This window comes from Tinamus guttatus, unplaced genomic scaffold, assembly GCF_059628265.1.
Source record: "Tinamus guttatus ecotype Peru unplaced genomic scaffold, ASM5962826v1 Tinamus_guttatus_pri_ptg000441l, whole genome shotgun sequence".
In the NCBI taxonomy this organism is placed as follows: Eukaryota; Metazoa; Chordata; class Aves; order Tinamiformes; family Tinamidae; genus Tinamus; species Tinamus guttatus.
The window spans coordinates 373,111-396,239 of NW_028288975.1; the positions used below are offsets into that span (position 1 = coordinate 373,111).

General features: G+C 40.4%; 1 protein-coding gene across 5 annotated transcripts in view; it reads right to left on the minus strand.

Moving 5' to 3' along the window:
• Positions 1 to 23,129, minus strand: part of LRRC7 (leucine rich repeat containing 7) — a 67,136-nt gene that overhangs the window by 42,429 nt on the left and 1,578 nt on the right. For all 5 annotated transcript variants that reach the window (XM_088531943.1, XM_088531945.1, XM_088531942.1 and 2 more), the window contains exons 2-7: positions 20,081 to 20,198; positions 19,178 to 19,256; positions 18,388 to 18,477; positions 17,063 to 17,119; positions 3,398 to 3,461; positions 307 to 381 (exon numbers count right to left, since the gene is read on the minus strand). In XM_088531943.1, the coding sequence (XP_088388069.1) occupies positions 307 to 381; positions 3,398 to 3,461; positions 17,063 to 17,119; positions 18,388 to 18,477; positions 19,178 to 19,256; positions 20,081 to 20,198 (483 nt within the window). The remainder of the gene's footprint in view (positions 1 to 306; positions 382 to 3,397; positions 3,462 to 17,062; positions 17,120 to 18,387; positions 18,478 to 19,177; positions 19,257 to 20,080; positions 20,199 to 23,129) is intronic.

Genomic DNA, 23,129 nt, shown 5'->3' on the forward strand with positions numbered 1-23,129 from the left:
TTTCTTACAGTGTACCTGAGCACATTTATGATATGAAGCTTTAGTGCTAAATTTTCCCTGCACCTATGAAACCATTATTGTGTGCAACATAAAACCAGTGGCCTGTGTGGTAGAATTCTAATGACAAAGGGTTCCCCTTCACTGTCATTATCATTGTAGGCATTTCAAACTGATAAATCTCAAATAATTATGCCAATAAAAAACGAAAATCAGAGTTCTAGTGTGGGATAACAACAACCGAGAAACTCGAGTATGTATGTCATTATTTCACACAAGAATTTGATTACATAAAGTAAATGTTCATACCCCAGGTAGTATTTGCAAAGAGTTATTATCCATCCATAGTTCCTTTAGATTCTGTATTTGCTCCAGAACCTCAGGCTGAGGAAAGAACAGACAGCACGTGAGAGCTACGTAACTCCCGGCCCCGCTTCTCTTCTCTGCCCCACATCACACAGAAACGCAACGACAGGAACAGCCACCACGTTAACTTCCATGCGTTACCGACGGCCCTTTTTCAAACCCTACAAGAAACTTTAGAAGTATCTGGAATGAGAACGAATGCCAAGTCCTTAGAAGTTATTTTGTTTCCAAACAGTTCGTTATTAGTAACATGCAGTTTATGAACAACGCAAATAAGAGAAGTGAAAACTGGGGAGCTCCACAGAAAAGACAGACAAATCTCATCCTACAGCACATGCTGAAGTCTGTCTTTTGCATAATTTATTGTCTCAAAAACAGCTTAGCAAGAGCAGGTTATTGAATGCTTTCCAGGATATAGCTCATAGTACAATTTACTGGCTGCAATTATCATGTTCAATAGTGCAAAATAGAAGCATGTAATGATCAAGCCTGAAAATCACAATAATATTAAGCTTTAATCTAGGGTGTTCTATTTTTTCATTAACAGAGGACCTTAGTGAGACACACTGAAAAAAAGCAATTCCAAAAATCTTTTTTTTCTTTTTATAAATTCCTTACAGCTCTGAAAATCAAGAATTATCATGCTGCAAACACTTTGATGTTTCAAGCAGAGCAGTATTTCTGTTTTTCATGGAACTACTTTCACATGTAAAGCACACTTTCAGTTTGCCTTACTTCTACGAGCAATCTTTAGAAGAGTTTTTTTCAAGTGTCGGTAGAAACAGCAATGAAGTATTTCATTGGGATCACGCTGAATCAGCCTGCAGCATTTCTGAAGCCTGGAGTACTATTTCACTAAAATTGTTTCAACACAGCTGATAAAAATATGTCTGCCTAATAGCACTGCACCTTAAGGGAGACCTCTAATTACCTCCTGCGACCAAACTAGCTTGGAATACTCTAATTCCCCAAATAAAGCTGGTTTTCCTGCGTATGATGTCACATGGTACGTTATGGGAGATGCTCCCGTTGGAGGGTACCTGCTAACCTGCAGCTTCACATACAGTCACACAACACGGTTCTATTTAGAAATGATTCATCGCTACTCTGAAGATGACTTACTTTGCCTCAGCTATCCCTCCTGAAATTGTTGTCCTTTCATGGCTAAAATAAGTTTAATTTCTAGGATAAATCTATTAGGTTTTTTCTATACTTAAGCTTTGTGTTGTGATGATCAGTGGTTTTTTTTTCCTCCGGAATGTTTACTGAATGACAATTTTCTTTCTCATCATTAGAAAAACACTTTTTTAGTTTCCTATCAAATTAGATAGCATTTGATCTTGTATTTCTTGAGTTTGGATTTTCGTATACCATAATCCAGATGACATCTCATCAGGGTCTTCATAAGTGGTGCTGAAGCTGTTTATCCCTGTTAGAATATACTAGCTTCTGCTAGTGCATTTTTGGAAAATATTTCCATTTTCATCATAAATCGCTACAGTTAAAGATTGACATCAATCTTTGATAAAGGCATATTACATTTTACCCTCTTTTCTTTTCCTTTTCTCCATGCCTTTGACTATCTATTTCAAAACTTCTGAAGCCTTTTCTGCTACTGAGCCCAGACTCATAAACTCTGAAATAACTACCCCAGGTCTCCCCTTCCTTCCAGGCGCAGGCACTGCAGGTGCTACTTATCATTTGGCTGGTGCCATTTTTTGCCACTTAAATAACTTGGATGACTCAAAATTCTTGCCCCATAATGTGGTTAACTTGCCCCATAAATTGTTATCCAATGCTTTGTTTCTCCCTGAAACTCACGTCACAGAAAACAGACTCCCTTCCTTGATTATATTAAGTCACTTGAATATGGCTGCTGTTTAGGATGTGCCAATTTCTATTTCAAACCCACATATCTATCACATGATCCAATAAACGTGTTTGCTGAAAATTAATGAACAGAATTACTTCATTTTTGCAAATATCTTTAATCTACTGCACAAGATGGTCTGTATGAAGAGCACAGGGCCTCCCAGCACACTGCTGGGATGGATTTTCAAAGAAAAAAATCCATCTCCTCCACAACAACACAATCCTGCGTAGCATTTGACTACCATAGGAGGGATTTTTTTAGTAGAAACTAAATCAGATTTTCAGAAGATGTGAGAACGGACCCCTCAAAGGCCTTTTCCCAGATGATCTTCATTTAACCCAGTGTGACTAGATGCCACCATGACACCCCTGTGCCAACGGGCCCTGCCCGCTGGCCCGTTTCAGACCTGGCGTTTCCTCCTTCCCACATTTCTGGAGCAGCTTCCCGAAGAGCCGTTCGCACGAGGGCTCTGGCCCTAACATAGCACAGGGCTGCTGGACTCCTGCCTTGGGCTTCATAAGAAACAACGGGAAAAACGGACAATGATGCGGAATTAACATGAAGCAAAGGCTACAAAACCAGCTCCCACAAAAACCACACTCTGAACTTGAGAAACCTGCAACGTTCTGTTGATCAAAATCCCACAGAACTTCTGAAAAATTCTATTCTGTGCAAAATAATAAAAATATTGCTACTTTTAATGAAACTCTGACTGAAAAAAAAGTATTTTCTCCTAGGTAACACTATGAATTCCTAAACGTTATTAGGGTTATAACCATAACGGTAGAAAACACAGCACTAATGTCCAGATGAAGACTCTTTTGCCTAAGCTTTCCTAGTGCTGTGGGAAGACTTTTCAGAATTTATTTAACTGAGATTATCTTAATTTAAACTAAAGTTACAAAAAACATCACCCTAATGAAATAGTGATCTAGAGGGAATGTTGCTGCGATGTCGGTCTGCAATGTAGATGCTTGGTGCAGACAAAGGTTACAGTACCACTTTCTGGTTAGGGATTATAACCTAGAAATCTTTTACTCAACAAGCAGGATCGCAACATGCAGCCACACGAGCATGGTGCCTTTTAAGTAAAAGTGTAATCCCTCGCTGGTAAAGGGCGCAAACACACCAGCTTGCTACTAAAAACGGTGCATTTCTTACCAGTTCAGAAAATTCGTTATTGCCCAAATCAAGCCTCTCCAGTTGAGTCAGTTTGTGCATTGACCTGTAACAGATGAGGACAATACACAAGATTAAAATTTCTACTTGCAAACTGCAGGTCAGATTTTTCTCTCACATAAGAACAAAGCTCAGATAATGCTGTTACTATAAAACTAATCCTATCGGTTTCACACTGATTTAACTAAACACAATGTATTTCATCTTTAAGACATGAAATTCTGGAATTAAAAAAGTTAGTGACAATTATTTTAGCATCTTAGTATGGTTTAGCATAGCGCTTCAAGAAAAATAGCACAGGTTACAGTTATAAGCACATATTTTCACATCTTTGTTTTAAAACACGTCTGGTTCTTTATAGCAGAATTACCAACTGTGGTTGTTACCTTCCTAAAACATCAGTTCTGAGGCAAAACATTTCCGTGCACACCCCAGAATCCCAGGATGGCAGGGGTTGGAAGGGGCCTCGGGGGATCAGTGCACCCTGCGCAGAGCAGGCGGGCGACGGCTGTTGGGTAGAGGAGTCAGTTCTGCGAGGATGCAGTGAGCACAGCAGGGTGACTATCCCGTTACTCGGTTGCAGGACAGGCCACCTGAAAACCATCCCTATTTCACTGGCAATAGTTGACTGGGAAGCAGCAGCGGTCTGTGCTTCCCGTTGCCGCTTGCAGCCTGTCCAAAGCCTCGGAAAAGTGGATCCCTGTGAGCAGATAGAGGGCAGGAGGCCCCCGAGGCAGCGGCTCCTCTGGGGGAACCGGCCCTCCCACGGCCTCCTGCTGCACGAGGCCGTGCGAACGGCCCGGCAAAGGGGACCAAAGCGCCTTATCCTGCCTCAGAGCGTTAGGGCAGGCAGGGGCACGCAGGAGCAGCACACGAGAAGGAGCCCGAAGCTGCCGACGCCAACCACGCTGCGAATGAGGAATAACCTGGACTTACACCTGTGCCTGGGGACTACACAAGGGCAAAAAAGACACTCGCCTGACTCAAGCTGTGAAAGAGAGGAAAAGTAACAAAATGACTGAAAAGACTTGAAGAAATTCTAGATTTAGTGAAATCAATGAGATAACCAGTTTTTCTCACGGCACAAAATTTGAGATAAACCTGAGAGATTTATCTCAATTACAGCTTTAACCGCTAACAGCACGTATCGTACCACGTGTGGACTGTTATAGCATTTACAATCTACTAATTGTGAATATAGGCAAACTCTTAAAAGGTACACAGAAGTTTTAAAAGGCTATGCTGAGAACACAGGACATCAGCGCAATATCAGAGCAACAAAGGTACTTTCAAAAAAGAGGAGAAATTGCTGAGCAGCCCGAACACACTAAAGGGCAGGTAGGACTGCAACATGTCACACGGAGGAGGTGGCGAGAGGAAAGAATATCTTATTACTGCAACAGCCGTTTCAGAAGCCTGCTGAGGTATTCAATGCAGATCCTCATCCAAAAATCAACACAACTCGTAACTGGCTCCCAACACACCTGCTCCCTATCCACCAGAAAGGAGTATCACTGTCACACCGGGAAGCACAGCCTGTACTGTTCCTTAACACTTCTGAATAGACAACTGCTTGCATTTTCTGTTGTGCATTACTACTATTCCATCCAATATATCAACTATACCCAAATAAGCATTAAAGTTGTTTGCACTGCACAAAGTAATGGAGTTGGAAATTTGCTCAGAAATGATCCATTTCTGCTGCTGCTGAGTGACTCAGTAGGATTCACATACAGAAAAACAGGGTTTGACTGAACAAAGAGCACGTTCGATACAGAAGCCAGCGCAGACAACAAACACAGCACTCACAGATGGCATTTTTGCATTATGCTTTGCAAAGTCTGGACTTCAGAGTTTTTTATCAATCAAAGTGAAATGGTATTTGCCTGTGGTGCATGTTAACGAAGAGGCTGTGATCCCAACACGTCTATCTGCCGCAAACTACGGATGTCTGCTGTATTCACACTTAGTCACACTTGGCAGAACTTGAGCTATTGCATGTATTCAAAATAATCTCAAATTTCATCTTAAATTTTTTAAACTTCTGTTCCCACATTTGTAATATGGTTTTGAGCTGAATTATTGAAGCTGAATGCTTTTGTCTTACTGAGACTGAACACAGCTTAGATAATGCCCTGTCATTGGTATTCACTAGAAAAGCAAAAAGCCGTTTAGATGATTCTTCATGTTCCCAGAAAGCAAACTTTTACCCTTCAGTAATATGTCACGTGAACCAGAGCTAGTGAAGCAGGAAAGAGGGCGGGATCCCCCTTCCTAGCTGTGCAGGACGCACGGTGTGCGGCACCCGGACACGGCAGCGCCGCGGTGCCACGGCCCCAGCAGGAGCAGGAGCAGAGGCAGCGGGTGCTGCTCAGGGCTGCCCACCTGCAGGACACAGGGTTCATCCACTGCCCTGGCCCTGGTCCCGCGCAGGAGACGCCAGCGGCTGGGGGGGCAGTTGCCTTCTCACCCCGGACAAAAAGATTTTCTGATGCAATTTGCTCCTCCTAGTCATAAATTGTTTTTATTTAATTGAAAACTTTTCCGACTGTGTTTTGCTTGTTAATAATCTAGTTTAACTTTATGCATATTTAGACAAAAGTTGTAAATACCCTATACACATTTTTAAATTAGTTGAATGTAACTAATTACACCATCACACTTTTAAATGCAAACGCTTGAATACGAAGGACAGTTAGTGCTCCCCTACCATACCGAGTATCACTAATCTTATATGAACTCTTTACACGAACGTGAGCCATGGAGGAAGTTTTTGCCAGTTTGGACTCTGGGTTTTGAGACATGTTTACACTTGCTTGTCCAGGACTTACCAGGTGCTGTTTTGGAAATCATAACACTTTTACTTAAAATAAATAAATAAATAATTTTTGAAAAATAAGTAACTTTGAGCCATTTGCAGCCTAGCAGCTCTTTCCAAACAGCCAGGCAGTACACACACTCTCAGCCTGAGCAAGGAGGTTGTCAAAGGCATTTGACACGTTACAAGAGATCTCCTAATAAATCCTGACTGCAGGTTTTGCTCGTTAGGACCATACAAAGGTTTTATAGCCTAGCGAACGTATTTCATCACAGTAATCGAGCATTACAACTTCACAGGCATCTACACTTGCAATGTTAATTTTTTTTTCAGTTATAGTAACTATGCACACACTCACGATCTTTGCTTACGAAGTCTTCACAAGTAAAAACAGAGAACACAACCCATTTTTAGAAGACAGCTCTAGAACAAAGATTTTTACATTAAAATTACTGAAAACTTCTAGCATTAAATTTTCCCATGCCCATAGCAAAAAACACTCTCAGAACTGAGAATGACCTGTGAACTTGCAACTGGAAACCAAACGGTATTTCACTGTTTATATATATATATATATATATATATATATATATATATATATATATTTACTTTCTGTGTAGACACACAGATTATAAATATTTTGCAATATGATACTGAAACATTTTAAGGATCAAATGATTGTTAACTTTAAGTTACATATGAAGTTTGTGAACAAAGGAAAAACAAAGCTAAAACTTCTCTAATTCACATTTCCATCCACTTCTGGACAAAACTTTTATGCTAAAAGATTTGTTGCACATTATGGTATTGCTTTGCAGGATTTCTAAAAGCTGCCAAATAAAGTTTCAGAAACTAGCACATGGAGGCAGACTGATTTCATTTAGCTGCTCCTATATCCAAAGATAAAGAACACTGCCAATTGTACCCAATGAAATATTATATGGTATTTTCTATTAGCTTGTGATATTTTTATCTTTCATATAAATACATATATTTTCCTTAAGATTCATTTTATTTTTTAAAGTGAAGTCATTGTATAAAAGTAGAACAGAAAAGGTACAATTATGAGTAATGCCCAGTTAAATATTCATTACTTAAATGATGTAATTTAATTAAGGTGATAATAAACTTGCAGCCAAAACTTTCCAATAAATCTTTATCTACATGACATTTGGATCTATTCTTTGTTCATATGCAACTGCAGAAATTAAACCCAGATTTGATTCCCGGCTCCTGACGTAAACGTGCGTTTTTGCACAGACTTCCCTGGAGGTTCGGAGTCGGGGCGGTGTGTGACACACGCACACACACGCACACACACATATATATGTACACACACACATACATGTATGTTTTTCCACCACAATAAGGGAAACTGGTTCCCAAAAATTGAAAAATGTGTTTAAACCACCTTAGAGCATTTACTGAACAGTTGGTGAAAACTCAACACTATTTACAATAACAGCATTGTAGCATTAATAGTATTAACATTCCATAAATTATACTTCAAAATAAATAATTTCAGTGATATTAATTACAATTTAATCACATATATTCTCTCATGTAGCTTTCTCACGCTGTTGCCTCTTTGGTTGCTGTTTTTAGACTGGAGATACCTACACTTTGCAAACACTTCAAATAAACAGGAAAATGCCCTGGTTTTACAGTTCTGGAAAAAACGAATGAGTCAACTGACACAAATTATTCTGACGAAATCATGGTATTGTCACAAAAATCCTGGTTGAATTTATGCCAGATTTGAAACGGTGTTTATGAGGTTTATTGAAACCTTCAATCACAAACTTCTAACTACAGCCGAGTTTTTCCCACATACTAAGTATTGTATTTATGAATGACAAAAATATCTGACAACTGAATTCATTAACAAAAAGCAATAAAGCAGAGACATTAGATTGCATTAGATTTACGCAATGATAAATACAATTATGGATGCAATATAATATTGCTACAGAAGTAGTGTATATGTCTTGCATGTTATATTTCTACAAGACAGGAGAAAGATAGAAAGCTTCTTATAAGTTTTCTTATGCCGCAAATAGAGAATCATATTTCCATATTAGTTTACGATAAATAGACACTACTATTTTCTGAAAAAAAATAAAAGCAACTAAAAGCAGTTATATTGCTGGTTTGGGAAATATCTTCTGTATTAATTCAAAATAATATTTTCTTACCCTTTCATTGCACACAGTAACCTTTATTTTGAAGTGATTGATAACGTGACACTCAGGAGGTTGTTCCAACTCTACTATTTTAAACCTTACAATGTAACTTCAGTTTTTTTCCTGCATCAGTGTAGAGGTTACATTGTAAAGTTACTACTTAATAATTTACCTGTTTCAGAGTAATTAAGTTTTAACCATGGTTAAAGCATTACATGCTACAACCACAGAGCTGTTTATCCACACATCACTTAGAGTTGCACAAAAACCTCTCAACTAGCAGTTTTCAATGAAACTCAAGACAATGTGCATGTTTATATATATTATGCATGTTGCATCGTGCATGTATATATACATTGTGCATATTTATATGCATTTTATACAATATATATAATTTGATACATATGCTGTATAAAACAATGGACTGCAAGAATAAATTCATCTTTCATGAACTACTGAATCTATATTTTAACAAAGCTTCAAAATAACAGAATATGTGTAATTAAAATTAATTCGGGGGATACAAGATATTGTTACACATGGACTGAAATACGTAACAGATAAACTATTTATAATAGTATCAATAAGAACAACATATTTCCACCTTGACTATATAAAGAATGCTGATTTCGCCTTCCAACACAACGAAGTTGGGCTGTTGCAGTGTGCAGCATGAGCATGACGCGCAGCTGCAGCCCCTCGACGCGCTGCGGCCCCTCGTCATGCTGCGGCCCCTCGACGCGCTGCGGGCTGCTCGCCACCTTCCCGAGGCCGGGACGGACGGGGGCTGCGGCAGCGCAGAGGGGCCGCGGCAGCCCCTCATTAACCGGCATTCAGCAAAGTGCCCAGCAGCCTCTGTGCATCACAGCTGCTCGCTGTCGTAGCATCGTCTGAGAGGACTACGTCAACACGGTCTACTCGTGCTGATGCTCCTGATGCTGCCATTTCTGGTGCCCGAAAACCTGCGGACTCCACATCCTCTGCCGTTGGTGCCACTGCACACTCAGGCGATGGGCAAGAGCACACTCTTCATCTTCCAGTGCTAAGATGAGAAAAACCAATTTCAATGCCCAAAAGATGGAACTGCTGCTGCAGAAGGTGTCTAAGCACAACCAATTCACCTATGGCACTGAAGTCTTGTGTAATTTTATCTAATCCTTTATCCAGGGGTTAAAATTCAAAGCACCATAGAGACACCGAGCCCTGAGTACAGAAACTAGAAGATCTTTCCATGATTCAGTCAGAATAAAAACACATGGACACTCCATTTCAGGAAAAAATGTTCACAGAAAAAACGTAAGGATTTCAAGAAAACAACACTGACTTAAAATACTGTCTTCAATATATGATCCCAAGTTCCCATCAGTGATGTTTGTGGCAGAGACAGATGAGATCTCTGCAAGTGTTCTCTGACTCCAGGGGAGCCAGCTGGCCCTGTAACCGGACAGGTTTGCACAACCGCGTACAGAAAGGTGAAAAAGTCACAAATGCAAATTGTGAAATTTCTGCTTAACCAATTATATGCATAAATAAAGCTCACAGTACATTTCATTATACAGCGTAAAGCACCTGACAATATGAAGAATAAAATTGTGTACTTACATACGCACACACACACACATATATATGTATATATTTAGCCTCCTTAGTTTCCATCTCCTTTCTGGATCCCTCCACTTCTTCCTTCGCTACAAAAGCCGGTTTCCCAAACGTTTCCCCGTTCCGGACTGTGCACCCGGGAGGCGCCCCGTTGCCTGCGCAGCCCCGCGGCTCCGCGCAGCGCCCGGCCCGGCCCGCCACGGCGGCGCGACCAAGAGGCCTCCGCAGAAGGAACCAACTCGTCCGCTGAACAGCAAGAGGATCGGCGGTGACGGCGGTAGGTGTGTCACTACAAACGATGCAGGTTGTACTTCAAGCCCCCAGCTGCTACAAATAGTGGCTAAAACAGGCCAGAAAGTCACCTGACAGCCCTCTTCCCCCAGGGTAACTACCCTTGCAGTCAAAGTTACAAAGCAGCTGCAATTTCCAGTTTCTTCTGATTCCATCAGGCTGTTCCATCACAATGTAATACGAACAGGAGTACAGGTGGACTCCTGGCTGCTAAAGCCACTTTTCATCTTACTAGCATATTTGCACCTGTGTCATATTTCCTGTGAAATGAAGAAATTAGTTTTCCTCTGTATCTTAATGCATGAGCGAGCCCTCGCTGCAGCAAAGGCCCTTTGTGGCGTGAGCAGAATATTGGCAACGTCCAAGTTTCTTGCGGAAACCACTGGATGTGTCTCCATCAACGTTAAAGCTCCAGCTCACTCAAGCTCATCGTTCGCCCGTATTCCCATGTCCACTGATGAGCACACCCTGCTCTACAGCTATTTACAGAGCTATTCCCAGGGGCTGCACTTCCACCGGCAGCTCATCCGCACAGCATCTGACAGTCATTTTTTTCTGAATGCTGCAGTCACAAATCCCTCAGTAGTTACCAACACATCATTTTTACCTACTTGAAGAAATCTTTGATACAGAAATCAAAAATTCTCTCTTAACATTTGGTACTCTTTGTTTCATATTCTCCATTTATTACGAACCCAGAGGAATGCCCTCCAGGACATAAAGCAAACCTGCACCCACTTACTGATTAAACGGCCACAGATATCCTACTGCCCCTTTCCAAGGGGTAACGTCAGTCCCTGAACCCCATCCCGATCTTTGAATACTAGTTTCAACAAAGAACTTGAACATACGAAATTATGTTTTGCAAAACCTGTAAGTATGGATGAATACAAACATTCAAAATACAAAAAAACACGTATTTTTTGCCAGTGAATTTCAAAACTAATATTCCATGAACAAAATTACTTTGATGCATCGGAACCATGGGGTCAACACATCCTGACAGTCACTAAATCTTGGTGCTCAGTTCATATCAAGTGAAATAAGACATAGCTCTGCTGAGAGCCATGATCCTGCCAGACGAGGCCCCATTTAGTCAAGGAGGCAACTATCACCTTCACATATATGTAACACGGGTGACATTATTTCCACAGAAATCTCTCCATATTCTGTGAAGAACATACTCTCCCTAAGAGTTATGAAGCAAGGACTCCCTGCAGGACCTAAATCCAAAACACTGAAACAGAGCTAAACTGACCGTCAATGCAACAAAGCCACCTCACTGGTTCTGCTTAAGAGAGGGAGTATCTGATGAATGGTCTATTGGACAAAAATAAAATTTAACAGTGCAAAACATAGTAGTTTAATTATTTTGGCCTTTTTTTAATTAAACTTAAGTAAAATGACTGTAATATTTATATTTCGAATATGTTTGTTGCTTTACTATCCTACTAGGAATTGTTGGGGCTGCAGTACTTGCTCGTCATCTTGGATAAGGTAAACATCAAAGGCAAATCAACCTCACCAACACACTTCATGCTCTGGGGACAAGTGCCAAGGACGAGGCCACCGCAGGCCTAGGACGTACAGCTTGGGAAAAAACAGAAATAAATAACTGAAGGGTCAAGCAGGGCCATTTTCTTTTTCAGCTATGAGGGAGCTATTATAGCTTTATTTCATTAGGCAGCATGGCAAATACATGCAAGATTTGTTCCATAATGCAGTTACGCTCACGAGCTTTCACTGAACTGCTGGAGCCTGAGAGGGAGCAGTACTGAAGAGCCATATGGGCCAAAAGAAGGGCTACAGGGAACAACTCGTAGCTAGTTCAGGGGTGGTTCGGGTTAGGAGGAACTGCTACACGGAAAGAGCGGTGAAACACTGGACCAGGCTGCGCAGGGAAGTGCGGAGTCACCCTCCCTGGCCGTGCTCAGAAACGTGCAGCGTTTAGGGGCATGGTTAGCAGGATGGTGTCAAAGGGTTTATGGATGGACTCAATGACCTTGAAGGTCCTTTCCAACCATCATGATTCCATGACATGGACAAGCACTCCCAGGACTGTAACGTGCTGTGGAAATTGCTCTGCCAGGGCATCCCTTCCTGCACTGAACAGTGAGCATCGGACACACAGCGCGCGGCGGCGGTCAGGAACAACGAGCAGCTCCGGCCTTTCTCAGGAACACTCTGGGGACTTCAAGGGGAAAACAGCCACAGAGACATGTCCTCTCTACCAGATAAGCAAGCTAAATCTCTGCTGGGAGAAAACTGAAGAGCATATGCAGGCTGAAAGCTATGAAATACCACCTGTCAAGGGGGCCTGAGAAAGTCAAAAGGAAAACATGGCTGAAGAACAGAAGAGATTTAGAAGAAACCCTACAAAAAGATGAAAATGTGTCCAAATCAGGACAAAAAACGATTAAACATAAAATGCCAGAAAATTTCTTTCAAAATGTTTGATAAAAAGCATAAAAAAAAATAATAAAACTTTCGTCAGGCACCTCCGGAGCAGGAAGCCTGCCAGAGTCTGCGGAAAAGGACTAAAAGGGATGCTCAGAGAAAGGAAGGTCACAGCAGGAAAATTCAATTTCTGCTTCTGTGTTCTGAGTTTGGGAAGGCTACCATGCTGAAAGCCTTGTCCTGGAGAATGTGCAGGGGAATCAATGAAAGGTGGAAAGAATGAAACTTGAATGTGACTACAGACCACTGAGCTGGGCATCTGCACCAGGTCAATCAAGAGAATCACTTCCAGACATCAGAACAAGTGGTTATGTGGACAAATATGACACAATGGGAAAATCCGACCAAATTTCTTCTCAGGGAAGTGATTGCTCAAATGTCTATTGACATTTCCTAAAAAGTCAAGAGACCAAAACAATAAAAGGCACTCTGATTTCCAAAAGCGGAGTGAAAAGATCCTTCACTTGAAGCTCTGAAACTAAGCACCCATGCGAGGAGCGAAGGTCCCCACATGGATAAACCAACATGAGTTAGTGATGGGAGAGCTCTCCCTTTCCACTCGGTACGTGCAGGAGCAGCCAGCAGAGATGTGCTCCGCGCGGTGGGACACGCGCTGCTGGGCTTGTGAAGGACCCCGGACAAGGGTGCCAACGGAGCAGACGTTGACAGACACCAGCTTCTTCTGACCTCGCCAAGTCATGGCTGCAAACGGGCCCGAGGGCTTTTGCTGTCCTGCAGGACTCCTGACATCCTCCACAGCAATTCTGGGTTTGTTCCTACCAAGGCGGCCTGTTTTCCCACATCGCTGCATCCAGATTCAACTACATCACCAACTGGCGAGATGGAAAGCTCGGAGCAGAGACGGACAATTCTGAGAAACTCGGACACGTCAACACAGAATAACTCAACCCCGAAGCACAGTCCCATCCAAAGCCAACGGGAGCTAACAGGAAGTTCCCCCCTCATTTTAATCACGAAATGCCCAAAAACACCCCGGACGATGAGAGGGCCTCCCCGCCAGCTGCACACACCTACTGAGAAGGGCCATTTGGCAGAGCTGCAAGGAGCTGAGCTCCCTGCACTGCCGTCCCGGACGCCACACGCTGACACACCACCCTGCTAGAGAGCGGGAAGGCCAATCCACGCCTGTAAAAACGTGTGACGTTACCTCCTTTTGCTCGGCAAGCCAAAGGCAGCCCTGCGACCCAGCAGGTAGCACTGTTCAAACGTGAAGTATGGCAGCTTCTCAAAAAGCCTCTAAAACTTCTAACAGAATTTTTTCTATTTTAGTCACATAAATTAACACATTAATACAATATTTGAAATTATTTGAAATATTGTCCAAAGATTTGAAATATCCCTGAATGCTCAAAAGCTCATGGCAACAGATCTGAATAATATTTAATCAAATTGTGTGAAACAGAAAATAAGTCATTACATAAAATATTGTAAGAAACTGTCAACTAAATATACATTGTCAATATAAGCAATTATTAAAAATAACAGCCAGACTACTAGTAATTTTCTGAAGAGAAAGTATTGCATACAGAAAATAGGAACATCCCACATCATTGTCATTTGAAAAATAACATATGATACAGCAAGACAGAGTTATTTTAAATGTTTGGTATGCTTGTCAGAAAAAAAAAACATGAAAAATTTCAAAACATTTTATGAACAATGAATTACTAACTTTCTATCAGGGAAGCACCTGCCTATACAACAATATTTTGGCCACGTCATGTTTTAGATAAAATTATCTAAAAAGACAAATTTAGAAGTCCAAAAGCTCTTACTTTTTAATGTAACATGTGCTAAATAGGTACACTCTGGAGATCCATGCTCTGGTTAGAAAGCCGCGTTTCAGCAAACTATTGTTAGATCTATTTACCTTGGTCCTTTTGTCAGTAGCTTTAGAAGCCTTGCCTTTCAGCTACTGTTGATATACAGAGCAAACAGAGAGCTACGGTACATACGAAACACATTTAATACATGTTCATGCCAAAATACTGCACAGTTTCTGTTAAGAAAAATGCACATATAGATGTATATATGCAGAGAGCAGATGGTAGAATAGGATATTAGTTTTAATAACTGCCCTGTGAACAACTTTGAAATTGCACCTAGTATGGTAGTAGCACTGAGTTAGCAGAAGTTAGCATATAAAAATCACTTGTATTATTAAAACAAAATCATTTGCTTTTCTTCACGTGTTTTTGCTTACAGTAGAACTACTGGACAGAGTACCAACATAATCAGGTTATCTGATTTACTTATGCTACAGGAAACAAATTGGAGGCCAAGAAGGAAAGCTTTAAGCGAGTATCTGAAAGAGCTGCAGCACCTTTTTTCAGCTAGATTGCACTGCCCTGTGCATTTTGGGTTTCGTCTGCCAAGAAAACTGCTCAATGCCATAAAAGGGGCCCAAGAAAGCACAGATATCCCGTTTTGTCCCACTTGATACAAAAATGTCAACTTCCTTGCACCTCTACTTTATTCCAGAATGCAGCTGTGCTTTTTATCTATCATTTTTCAGAGCACTTGCACAAACAAAAACTTCCATTTCCAATTCATCTCAGTATCTAACAAAACCTTCTGCCATAGCGCAGAACTGTCAACAAACATAACCTTGAAAAACGCTTCCCTTGGTTAGAGAAATGAAAGAATTTCCTCACTTTAAAAATCATACAGCGGGAAAAAATCAGACAATCACTTTATCAAATATAATGCTATTGAGAACAAAAGCTACTCTCCTCCAGTTGACATCTTCCAAACTTTTGCTAAACCTGAAAGGACAGAAGTTACCTGACAAACCCCATTTGCTGTTCAGCAACCATCAAAACAAAAGCACTTGGACACTTGGTAAATACAGGATCACAGCAGGCAAAAAAACAAAAACAGAAACAAAAACAGAAACAAAAACCAGGTGATTTCCATTAGCGACAATGTCCAACAAGCCTGCCCCAGGCTGCTGCCACTGAAGCAAATTAAGCACTTACCACCTTAAACCACACTAGAATCAGGCCAGAAAGACACAAACACGGTGTAGGACCCAGCTCCCCTGTGGAAACTGCAACCTCAAACCCAGCACCCATCTCCCGTGGACTCTGACAAGCACCTTCTGTGCACAAAAACCAGACAGCGCGTTTCCGCGTTCAGAACTGTGTGAATTATGTCACCAGAATCTGCGATGAGGAACAGGAAACGATGTTGATATTCTATAGCACAGCGGGAACTGCTTGAAGCTGCTTGGGCTTGCCATGGTACTAAGAACACGAGGACGAGGGATTACGCCCGTGCCGGGCCGGTCGCCCCCATGAGCAGAGCGGCTCCGCGCCGCCGGGAAGCGCCGCGCTCCGGGGGCTGCCCAGGCAGCGCAGCCGGAGTCCCGCCACGACACGGAGGGCGGCTGCCCCCTGCACGCACCTACGGGCCTTGGGAGCCGGCCAGAACCATCACAGTTCATTTCTGCTTTTCTAAAAAGTAAACGTAATTCAAAACAGGGAAAATGCTAAGCTCGTACAAAAAAGGCGCATGTTCCACTGATACTAAGAATACTGCATGGCAAGTAACTTTAAAAAAGTTTTGCCTTTAGGCAGATGCCCACAGAAAATTGTGAATACGTCCTTGTATCAAAGGCAAAGCGCCTACACATGGCATTTTGATAAACACATGCTTAGGTGCCCTTTTGAAAATGAGCTGAGTAAAACACCTCTGAGCATCAGCAAGCTCTCACACACAGTCTAGTGTCACCATAATAAATCTCCCTTATAACGTGGACACACACCCCCCACAATTCCAAGTGCAGGTCAACTCAGAAATCCTTCAGAAATACTATTTTTTTCTGTAAATAGTACCAAGAAATAATATCAAACTGGATATTTCTTCAATATTCTGACAACGCAAACATCTAAACTGTACTGTGAAAAAAATACACTATTGACATCTGTGCAGATCACAGTGAGATAGTTCTACTAAGGTCACAATTACTACATTTTAAACAAATTAACTGCTTCTGGAAGAGAAAAATACTGTTACATCACCACTAACCAGAGATACCTCATAGTTTGTTTGTATGTCCTTTTATCAAATGTTACATTATAGATTTTGGATGTTGTTATAACCAGTTGCTTACCAATATCCACCTCCCTTCTTATTTTATATTTATCCCTTCTCACTAAAATTTCTTTAAACACTTGAAAAAGTAACTCTTAACAAATCTGACACAAAGGCACTGCTATCAATAAGAATACTTTGCACTTCTGGAGAAGGGAGTTATTAAAATATTCCATCACTTACTTTGGTAGAGTTTTCAAGTGATTCTCTCTTAGCTCCAAAATTCTCAACTTGACAAGTCTAGAAATAGTGATATTAAAAAAAATATAATTAGCTCCATCAAAGAATTCATTCAAGAATTTATAGGAAACATTTTAAACTACTTATTTCAACGGACAGAAATACAAAAGAGAGCCTACTTAATGTTTAATAATGAAATGCCCAGATATTGTTGCTTTGAATATAATACGAAATTGATTCAGAACCACGTTTGCATTATGCTGTTTTTATTTCCTTCTCTGGACTCCTCTGAAGAACAATTACGTGAATCAGTTGTCCAAAATAAGTTATTATTTGGTCCACTCAAACAAGGCAAACACCATAAGTTAATTTATCTCAAATGTTTCCAGATCTATTGCAGGGTAAAAAGCAACCGTTGCACAGCTCACCACTTCCTCTGGCGCTGTTACAGTGTGGACCTCTGCAGCTCCACAGGGGCAGAGATACCTTTGCTCCAAGGATCTCCATCCAATTTAATGTATTTTAAGCAGAAGTCAAACATATGCTTAAATGCTTGAACTAGTAGGAACCAGAACCTGCGTACAGCAGTACTCACATTTCAGAACCATTGTGCAAACACTACCTGGCAGCATGACTTAAACCACAACTGAATTTTGAGTAGCTGCATGAAGGAGGGTGGAAACGCTGCTCATTCCCTTCCCAGTGGAATGGAGTGAGAAGGAAACTGCTGTTTCTGCTGAACTCACACATGGCTCCTACCGCTCTTTTAAATGATCAAAGCAAATTGTGCCAATTCTGCAGTGGAGGGCTCCTTCTGGTTTATGCTTACCTATCTTTTTGGCTCAGTTTCTACTGCATTTATTTTTAATCTCATCTACATCTGTCTGCTCTACTGTCTTTTGCAAATCTCTCCTGTTCTTGCTTCCTTATTTTTGCTTTGGTTACTCAACCATGCTAAGTCTTTTCTGTCCTCCTGTCGGACTCACAGTGCGTTTTGTTTCAGTTCATTTTTCAATAGATATAGACCATATTGTTATTTTCTGTCCTTCCCACAATGTAATAGCACATTTGATCAAGGACAGGACTCTTCTTCATTTTCTATTTCTTCCCATACCTTCTTCCTAAACCACCAAATTGCATCACTTCATCATAAAATTCTTGCTGACATAAAATTCTCCCTAACAACAATCATTCATCAAAATAGGGCTGAGGAGGCAAAACCTGTATCTTCCTGTATTTTCTTTTAAATAAATACAGCTTTTAAACAGTCCTTTAAAACTAAACTGGGTTTACTTGAAATGGCAAGGTTTTTTTAGACTAATTCTTACCTTCCAAAGTTAGCTGGAAGAAACTCCAGAAAGGCATCGTTTAGATAGAGCTGGGTCAAGTTTACAAGTTGCGTGAAGCCATCTGGTAGCCTAAAAAATAGTTAAAAGCTTAATCCTGGTGCTCAAGTTGCTATGGAAATAATAACAATGCATGTTTATAAAAAGAAAGATGACATACACACACACTCTCTCTCTTTCTCACCTTGTTTTTCTACCCAGTTACTCAGGAATTTACTGACAGGCGATTTTTTTGCCTGTTTTCTTCTTTTGCCATCACCTGATGAAGTTCAAACTCCTGGTATATTTAAGCTACATCAGCCTTTTCCCCGCTCCAAGTTTAGGAGGCTTCCATTTTATTGGTTTTCTTTTGGTTTTGTTGGTTTTTTTTTAATCCTTCCAATGCCTTCATTACAACACAGATTTTCTGTGGCTATTGTTTCAAGATTCGGGCAGGAAAAATGATTGTCAAGATCCTGACCAGGATAAATGAGGACACAGCATGGCCCATTTCCCCTGCACATGAAGTGTCCACCCTCTGTGTTTAAAAGCCTGCAGTATATAGACTGCTTTGCCAAAGTTTCCTCTGCTGTGTGGAGAGACACTACATCTGTTGCGTAGTAAGGGACCTTTTTATAGCAACATCAACCTAGAAAAATGTCATCCTTACTTCTGAATTTGAAACAACCAAAAATTAATCTGAATTAACCTTGCAAATGAACTTGATATTGTGCCCTTACATGTTAGTTTACTTTGCATAAATTTTATACAAGCACAAGCTATCAATACTCACTTAGAGACTGGATTGACACTGGCTTCAACAACTGTTAAACACTTACAACATTTAATATTTTCTGGAAAATCTTGAATTCCTGAAAATATATTGAAAGAAGCATTACACAAACATGAAAAAAAAGAACAGCGTGTTTTCTTCATAATTAGTTCATTTGATATTTTTTACTGCTAATGCAGGATGCAACTATAAATTCTACTCAGAATTCAGCAATAAAATTTTAAAATATGTATTTGCAATATTACAGTCTACAGATAATACTTAAGCATCAAATAAATATATCACAACAGATAATATATCTTGAAATAAAAAATCCTGCTTTAATGATATATATGATCATCTGATACAGTTATAGCATAGAGTTACAGACTTCACTTGCACTAACTAGCAGTTGTGCCTCTTCTGATCTGCCCACCTGTCCGTTCTTAGTCTCCCTTTCTTCTCTGGAGTCCATACATATAATCCAGAAAGTCTCTAGGTTTACACTGGTAACAACCCTGCCCAGAGTGCCCAGGTTGCAGTTTCAAAAGGCAGGCACTTGAGCACAGACATGCAAGCACTGCTGGGCACGTGGTTACGTAACTGTAACCCTGATGACACATCAGGTTAGTCACTAGCAATGTCAATGCGGGTAGCTGCTCACCTGCAGCTCTATGTGCTGAGGAACATGAATGCATCCGAGAGCCCCCTGAGCCATTCCAGCAAGCGGAGCGGTTCCTCCCAGCGCCCTGGGAACCGCACACACACGCGCACACGGGAGGGACCTACCCAGCCTGCTCGCAAGGGCCACACAGCAAAGCATTGCATTGAGCCAAAAAATACAGACTTTTGCAGAGCAGAAGTTACTGCAGTTTATTGCAGCCATTGCAATTCTTTAGAACATGTATACTTGTGATCTCTTACCATTTTTACTGATATCGAGTTCTCTGAGATTAACTAAGCTAGCAATAGTGGTTGGCAGACTCGAAAGGTCATTGTCAGGTATACTCAGCTTGCGTAAAGCTTGACAGTTGAACAGTTGCTGTAATACAAAAAAAAAAACTTCATAGCATTTCCAGAAAAAAGTTAGATTCATTATTTATACACAAAGGCAATCAATAACACAAAATTATCTTCACTACACAAAAATCCAACAATCAAAAAGAAAAAAATTAATGAGACTATTTGAGAAAGATTTTCTAAAAGGTTGAACAGTATTTTAAACAGGAATAACACAAACTACAAGAATAACTAGCACAGGTGATTGGTTGTTGAACAGTTCAGAAACTGGAATTTTCTGTTAAAAGTTGCATACATAATGTACCTAGCATTTTGTAGGAACATGCTATTTCATGAAATGTCCCATATAAAAAAAGAATTTTTAGTGGTTTGTGGTAAGGTAAAATATTTGTTTGCATAAATTAATCTAATTGTTCATTAGATTTTAGGATTTCCTGATTCTGTGCAGATAAAATTTGCTACCATCAAGAAACAAAGTATTATGACATTATTGAAATAAGACATTCTCTACATCCTACCAAAATTCTGGAGTTTCGATTCCAGTGTTTTATTCTAATTCACATTTTCAAGAATTTCCAATTCCGTCTCCTTCTAATTCAAACGCAACCCACGCACGGGCCCCAAACAGCTCGGGGGGCCCCCGGGAAGAACCATTTCCCCTTGCAGGCCCCCAAAAGGTGCTCCCAAGCATTAGCGCTCTGTTAGGGCAGACTTTGTTGCTCATGTTCATTCAGACTTCTCTAGTAGAACAAAGTCTCTATACTCCCTGGCAGGATATTTAATGATTTTTTATCATTCGATCGCCTGCTGAAGGAAATAAAGAAATCCGCTAAGTATCTACAAAAATTAATACACAAATGGTGTACAAATGCCAAGTCTGCACTACACTTTCTCGCGCAGCAGGTGACCACCTCAGAAATGTGACAGAGAACAACTTCCAGGGGGGTCTGCAGCTCCTGCTCGGGAACAGGAACACGCAGAGGCCCCGCACACCCTGCAAGGCCAAACTCCCCCGCTCAAGGACAACGATAACTTAGAGAAAACTCTCAAGAGGGACTGCAGAACCGGCGAAGACAGACAGACAATAAGAACTTATTCTCTTGGAGAAAAAATACTCCTTCTGGAGTAATTTTGTGATGTACTGTTTTATCAGCAATAATAGAAGAGCAGCAATACAGTTATATACACCCAAAACCGTTCATATTTTTTTAGTTAGTGGATTTTCAAAGGTATCTTTCTCAATTTCTAGTGCTTTATGGCTGTGCCATCAGGATTTTCATGCAATCAATATACTGTATATTCAAACACTTTTATTCCTATTCGCCTGGGGACCAAGTGGAACTAACGATGCTGTGATTTAAGTTATAACAATGGACTACTACTGTACATGTCTCAAGTGCGTGGGCACGTACAAATAGAGGCTGACTGATTCCAGGGCCATTAGAAAATATTACTAGAACAGACAAAAGAATGTAAGAGCTGATTTAAACACCTGCAGAGTGATGTAGGCGAGCTCTTCGCTCGCGCTCGCCTCGGCAGTGCTGCACGCTGCCCGTACGGCCTGTTTGCAGCGAGGACATCAAGCACCAGGTTGCCCTCTCTCCGATGAGGAGCACATTTAGCATCACTGATACCCATTACCCCTACTCGCCCAACAGCAAAAAATAGGTGGAAATTCTATTTCCAGAATTTATCATTAGAGAGATGGATCTTCCCCAAGTCATTAACAAGTAAATTAATTTTGTCCAAGTGCAGATTTTACTTAACATTTATAAGGGAAGTATTCTTCTGCTGGGAAGAACTTTCATTTATGCAATATAAATTGCACGTTATACACGTTAGATGTGTTATACATATTTCATTCCTGCTCACCAATTACTACACTATAAACTTTTTTTTTTTAAGCCAATGACACTCATTGGACTCATACATAGAGGGATGTGCTTGCTGCAGCAGCTCATTAGAACGAAGTCAAAAGCCAACGAAAGAAGAGTCTTGGCTATGTTTAAGTGAAAATATACAATTACAGAACAATTCTAAACCTCTAAAAAATGCAAAGAATTGGAAGTTAGGACCTAGAAATACTGCTCCAATGAGACAGCAAAAAAAATATATAAATCACAGGGCACAAAATGTAAGGTGTAGATTCAAAAAACAATAGGCAGAATTAGTTAATACATCAGAAGCATCAGACCTGCAAAATAACTTACTCAATTCAAGAGTATCAGGCAGCAATTAATACTACAATACATTATGGGTAATTTCAGAGATAATATTTGTAAAATATGAAATACAACTTGGCATAGACACATTTTCTCCAGAAGCAATTATTTGAGCTCACATATAGAGAAAAGCTCTGCTTAAGGTAGATTGCTATGCGAAATAAAGAGATAATGTTAGGGATTATAATACCATTTTAATAAATTATGGCATTCTCCCACCTAGAATATTAATTAAATAGCAGAAAAAAGGCAGTCTACAGACAGGTAGCAAAAAAATATTTGAAGCAGAAAATTTGAGAATGAAATCATTTGGATTGTTGCCTTTAAGGTAGTGATTAATAAGGGAAAATAGGCTTAAGATATTAAAAAATTACAAACTGTATAAAGGAAGCAAATTTAAGTCTCCCATTAAGCTTTTCTTATACAACGAGACCATGTAAAACAACATTATTTACATAATCGTAGACTGATTTAAAGGATTTTTTCAATACGTAGTATTAGCTTCAAATTAGTATTTCTAAACAATGAAAAATGAGATGAAAGTGTAAAAATAATCCAATCTACTTCAATCTCTCCAAAGGATTTTTTAATTTGTTGCTTCCTTTCAAAGTAACCTACACAACACACACAATATCACAACACAGTGTGAAGCTTTCACCCACACTGAGCTTGACCTTGGCAGGGGTAACTATTGCTTATCCCAACTTTATGCCATCAGCCTCTTTACCTTG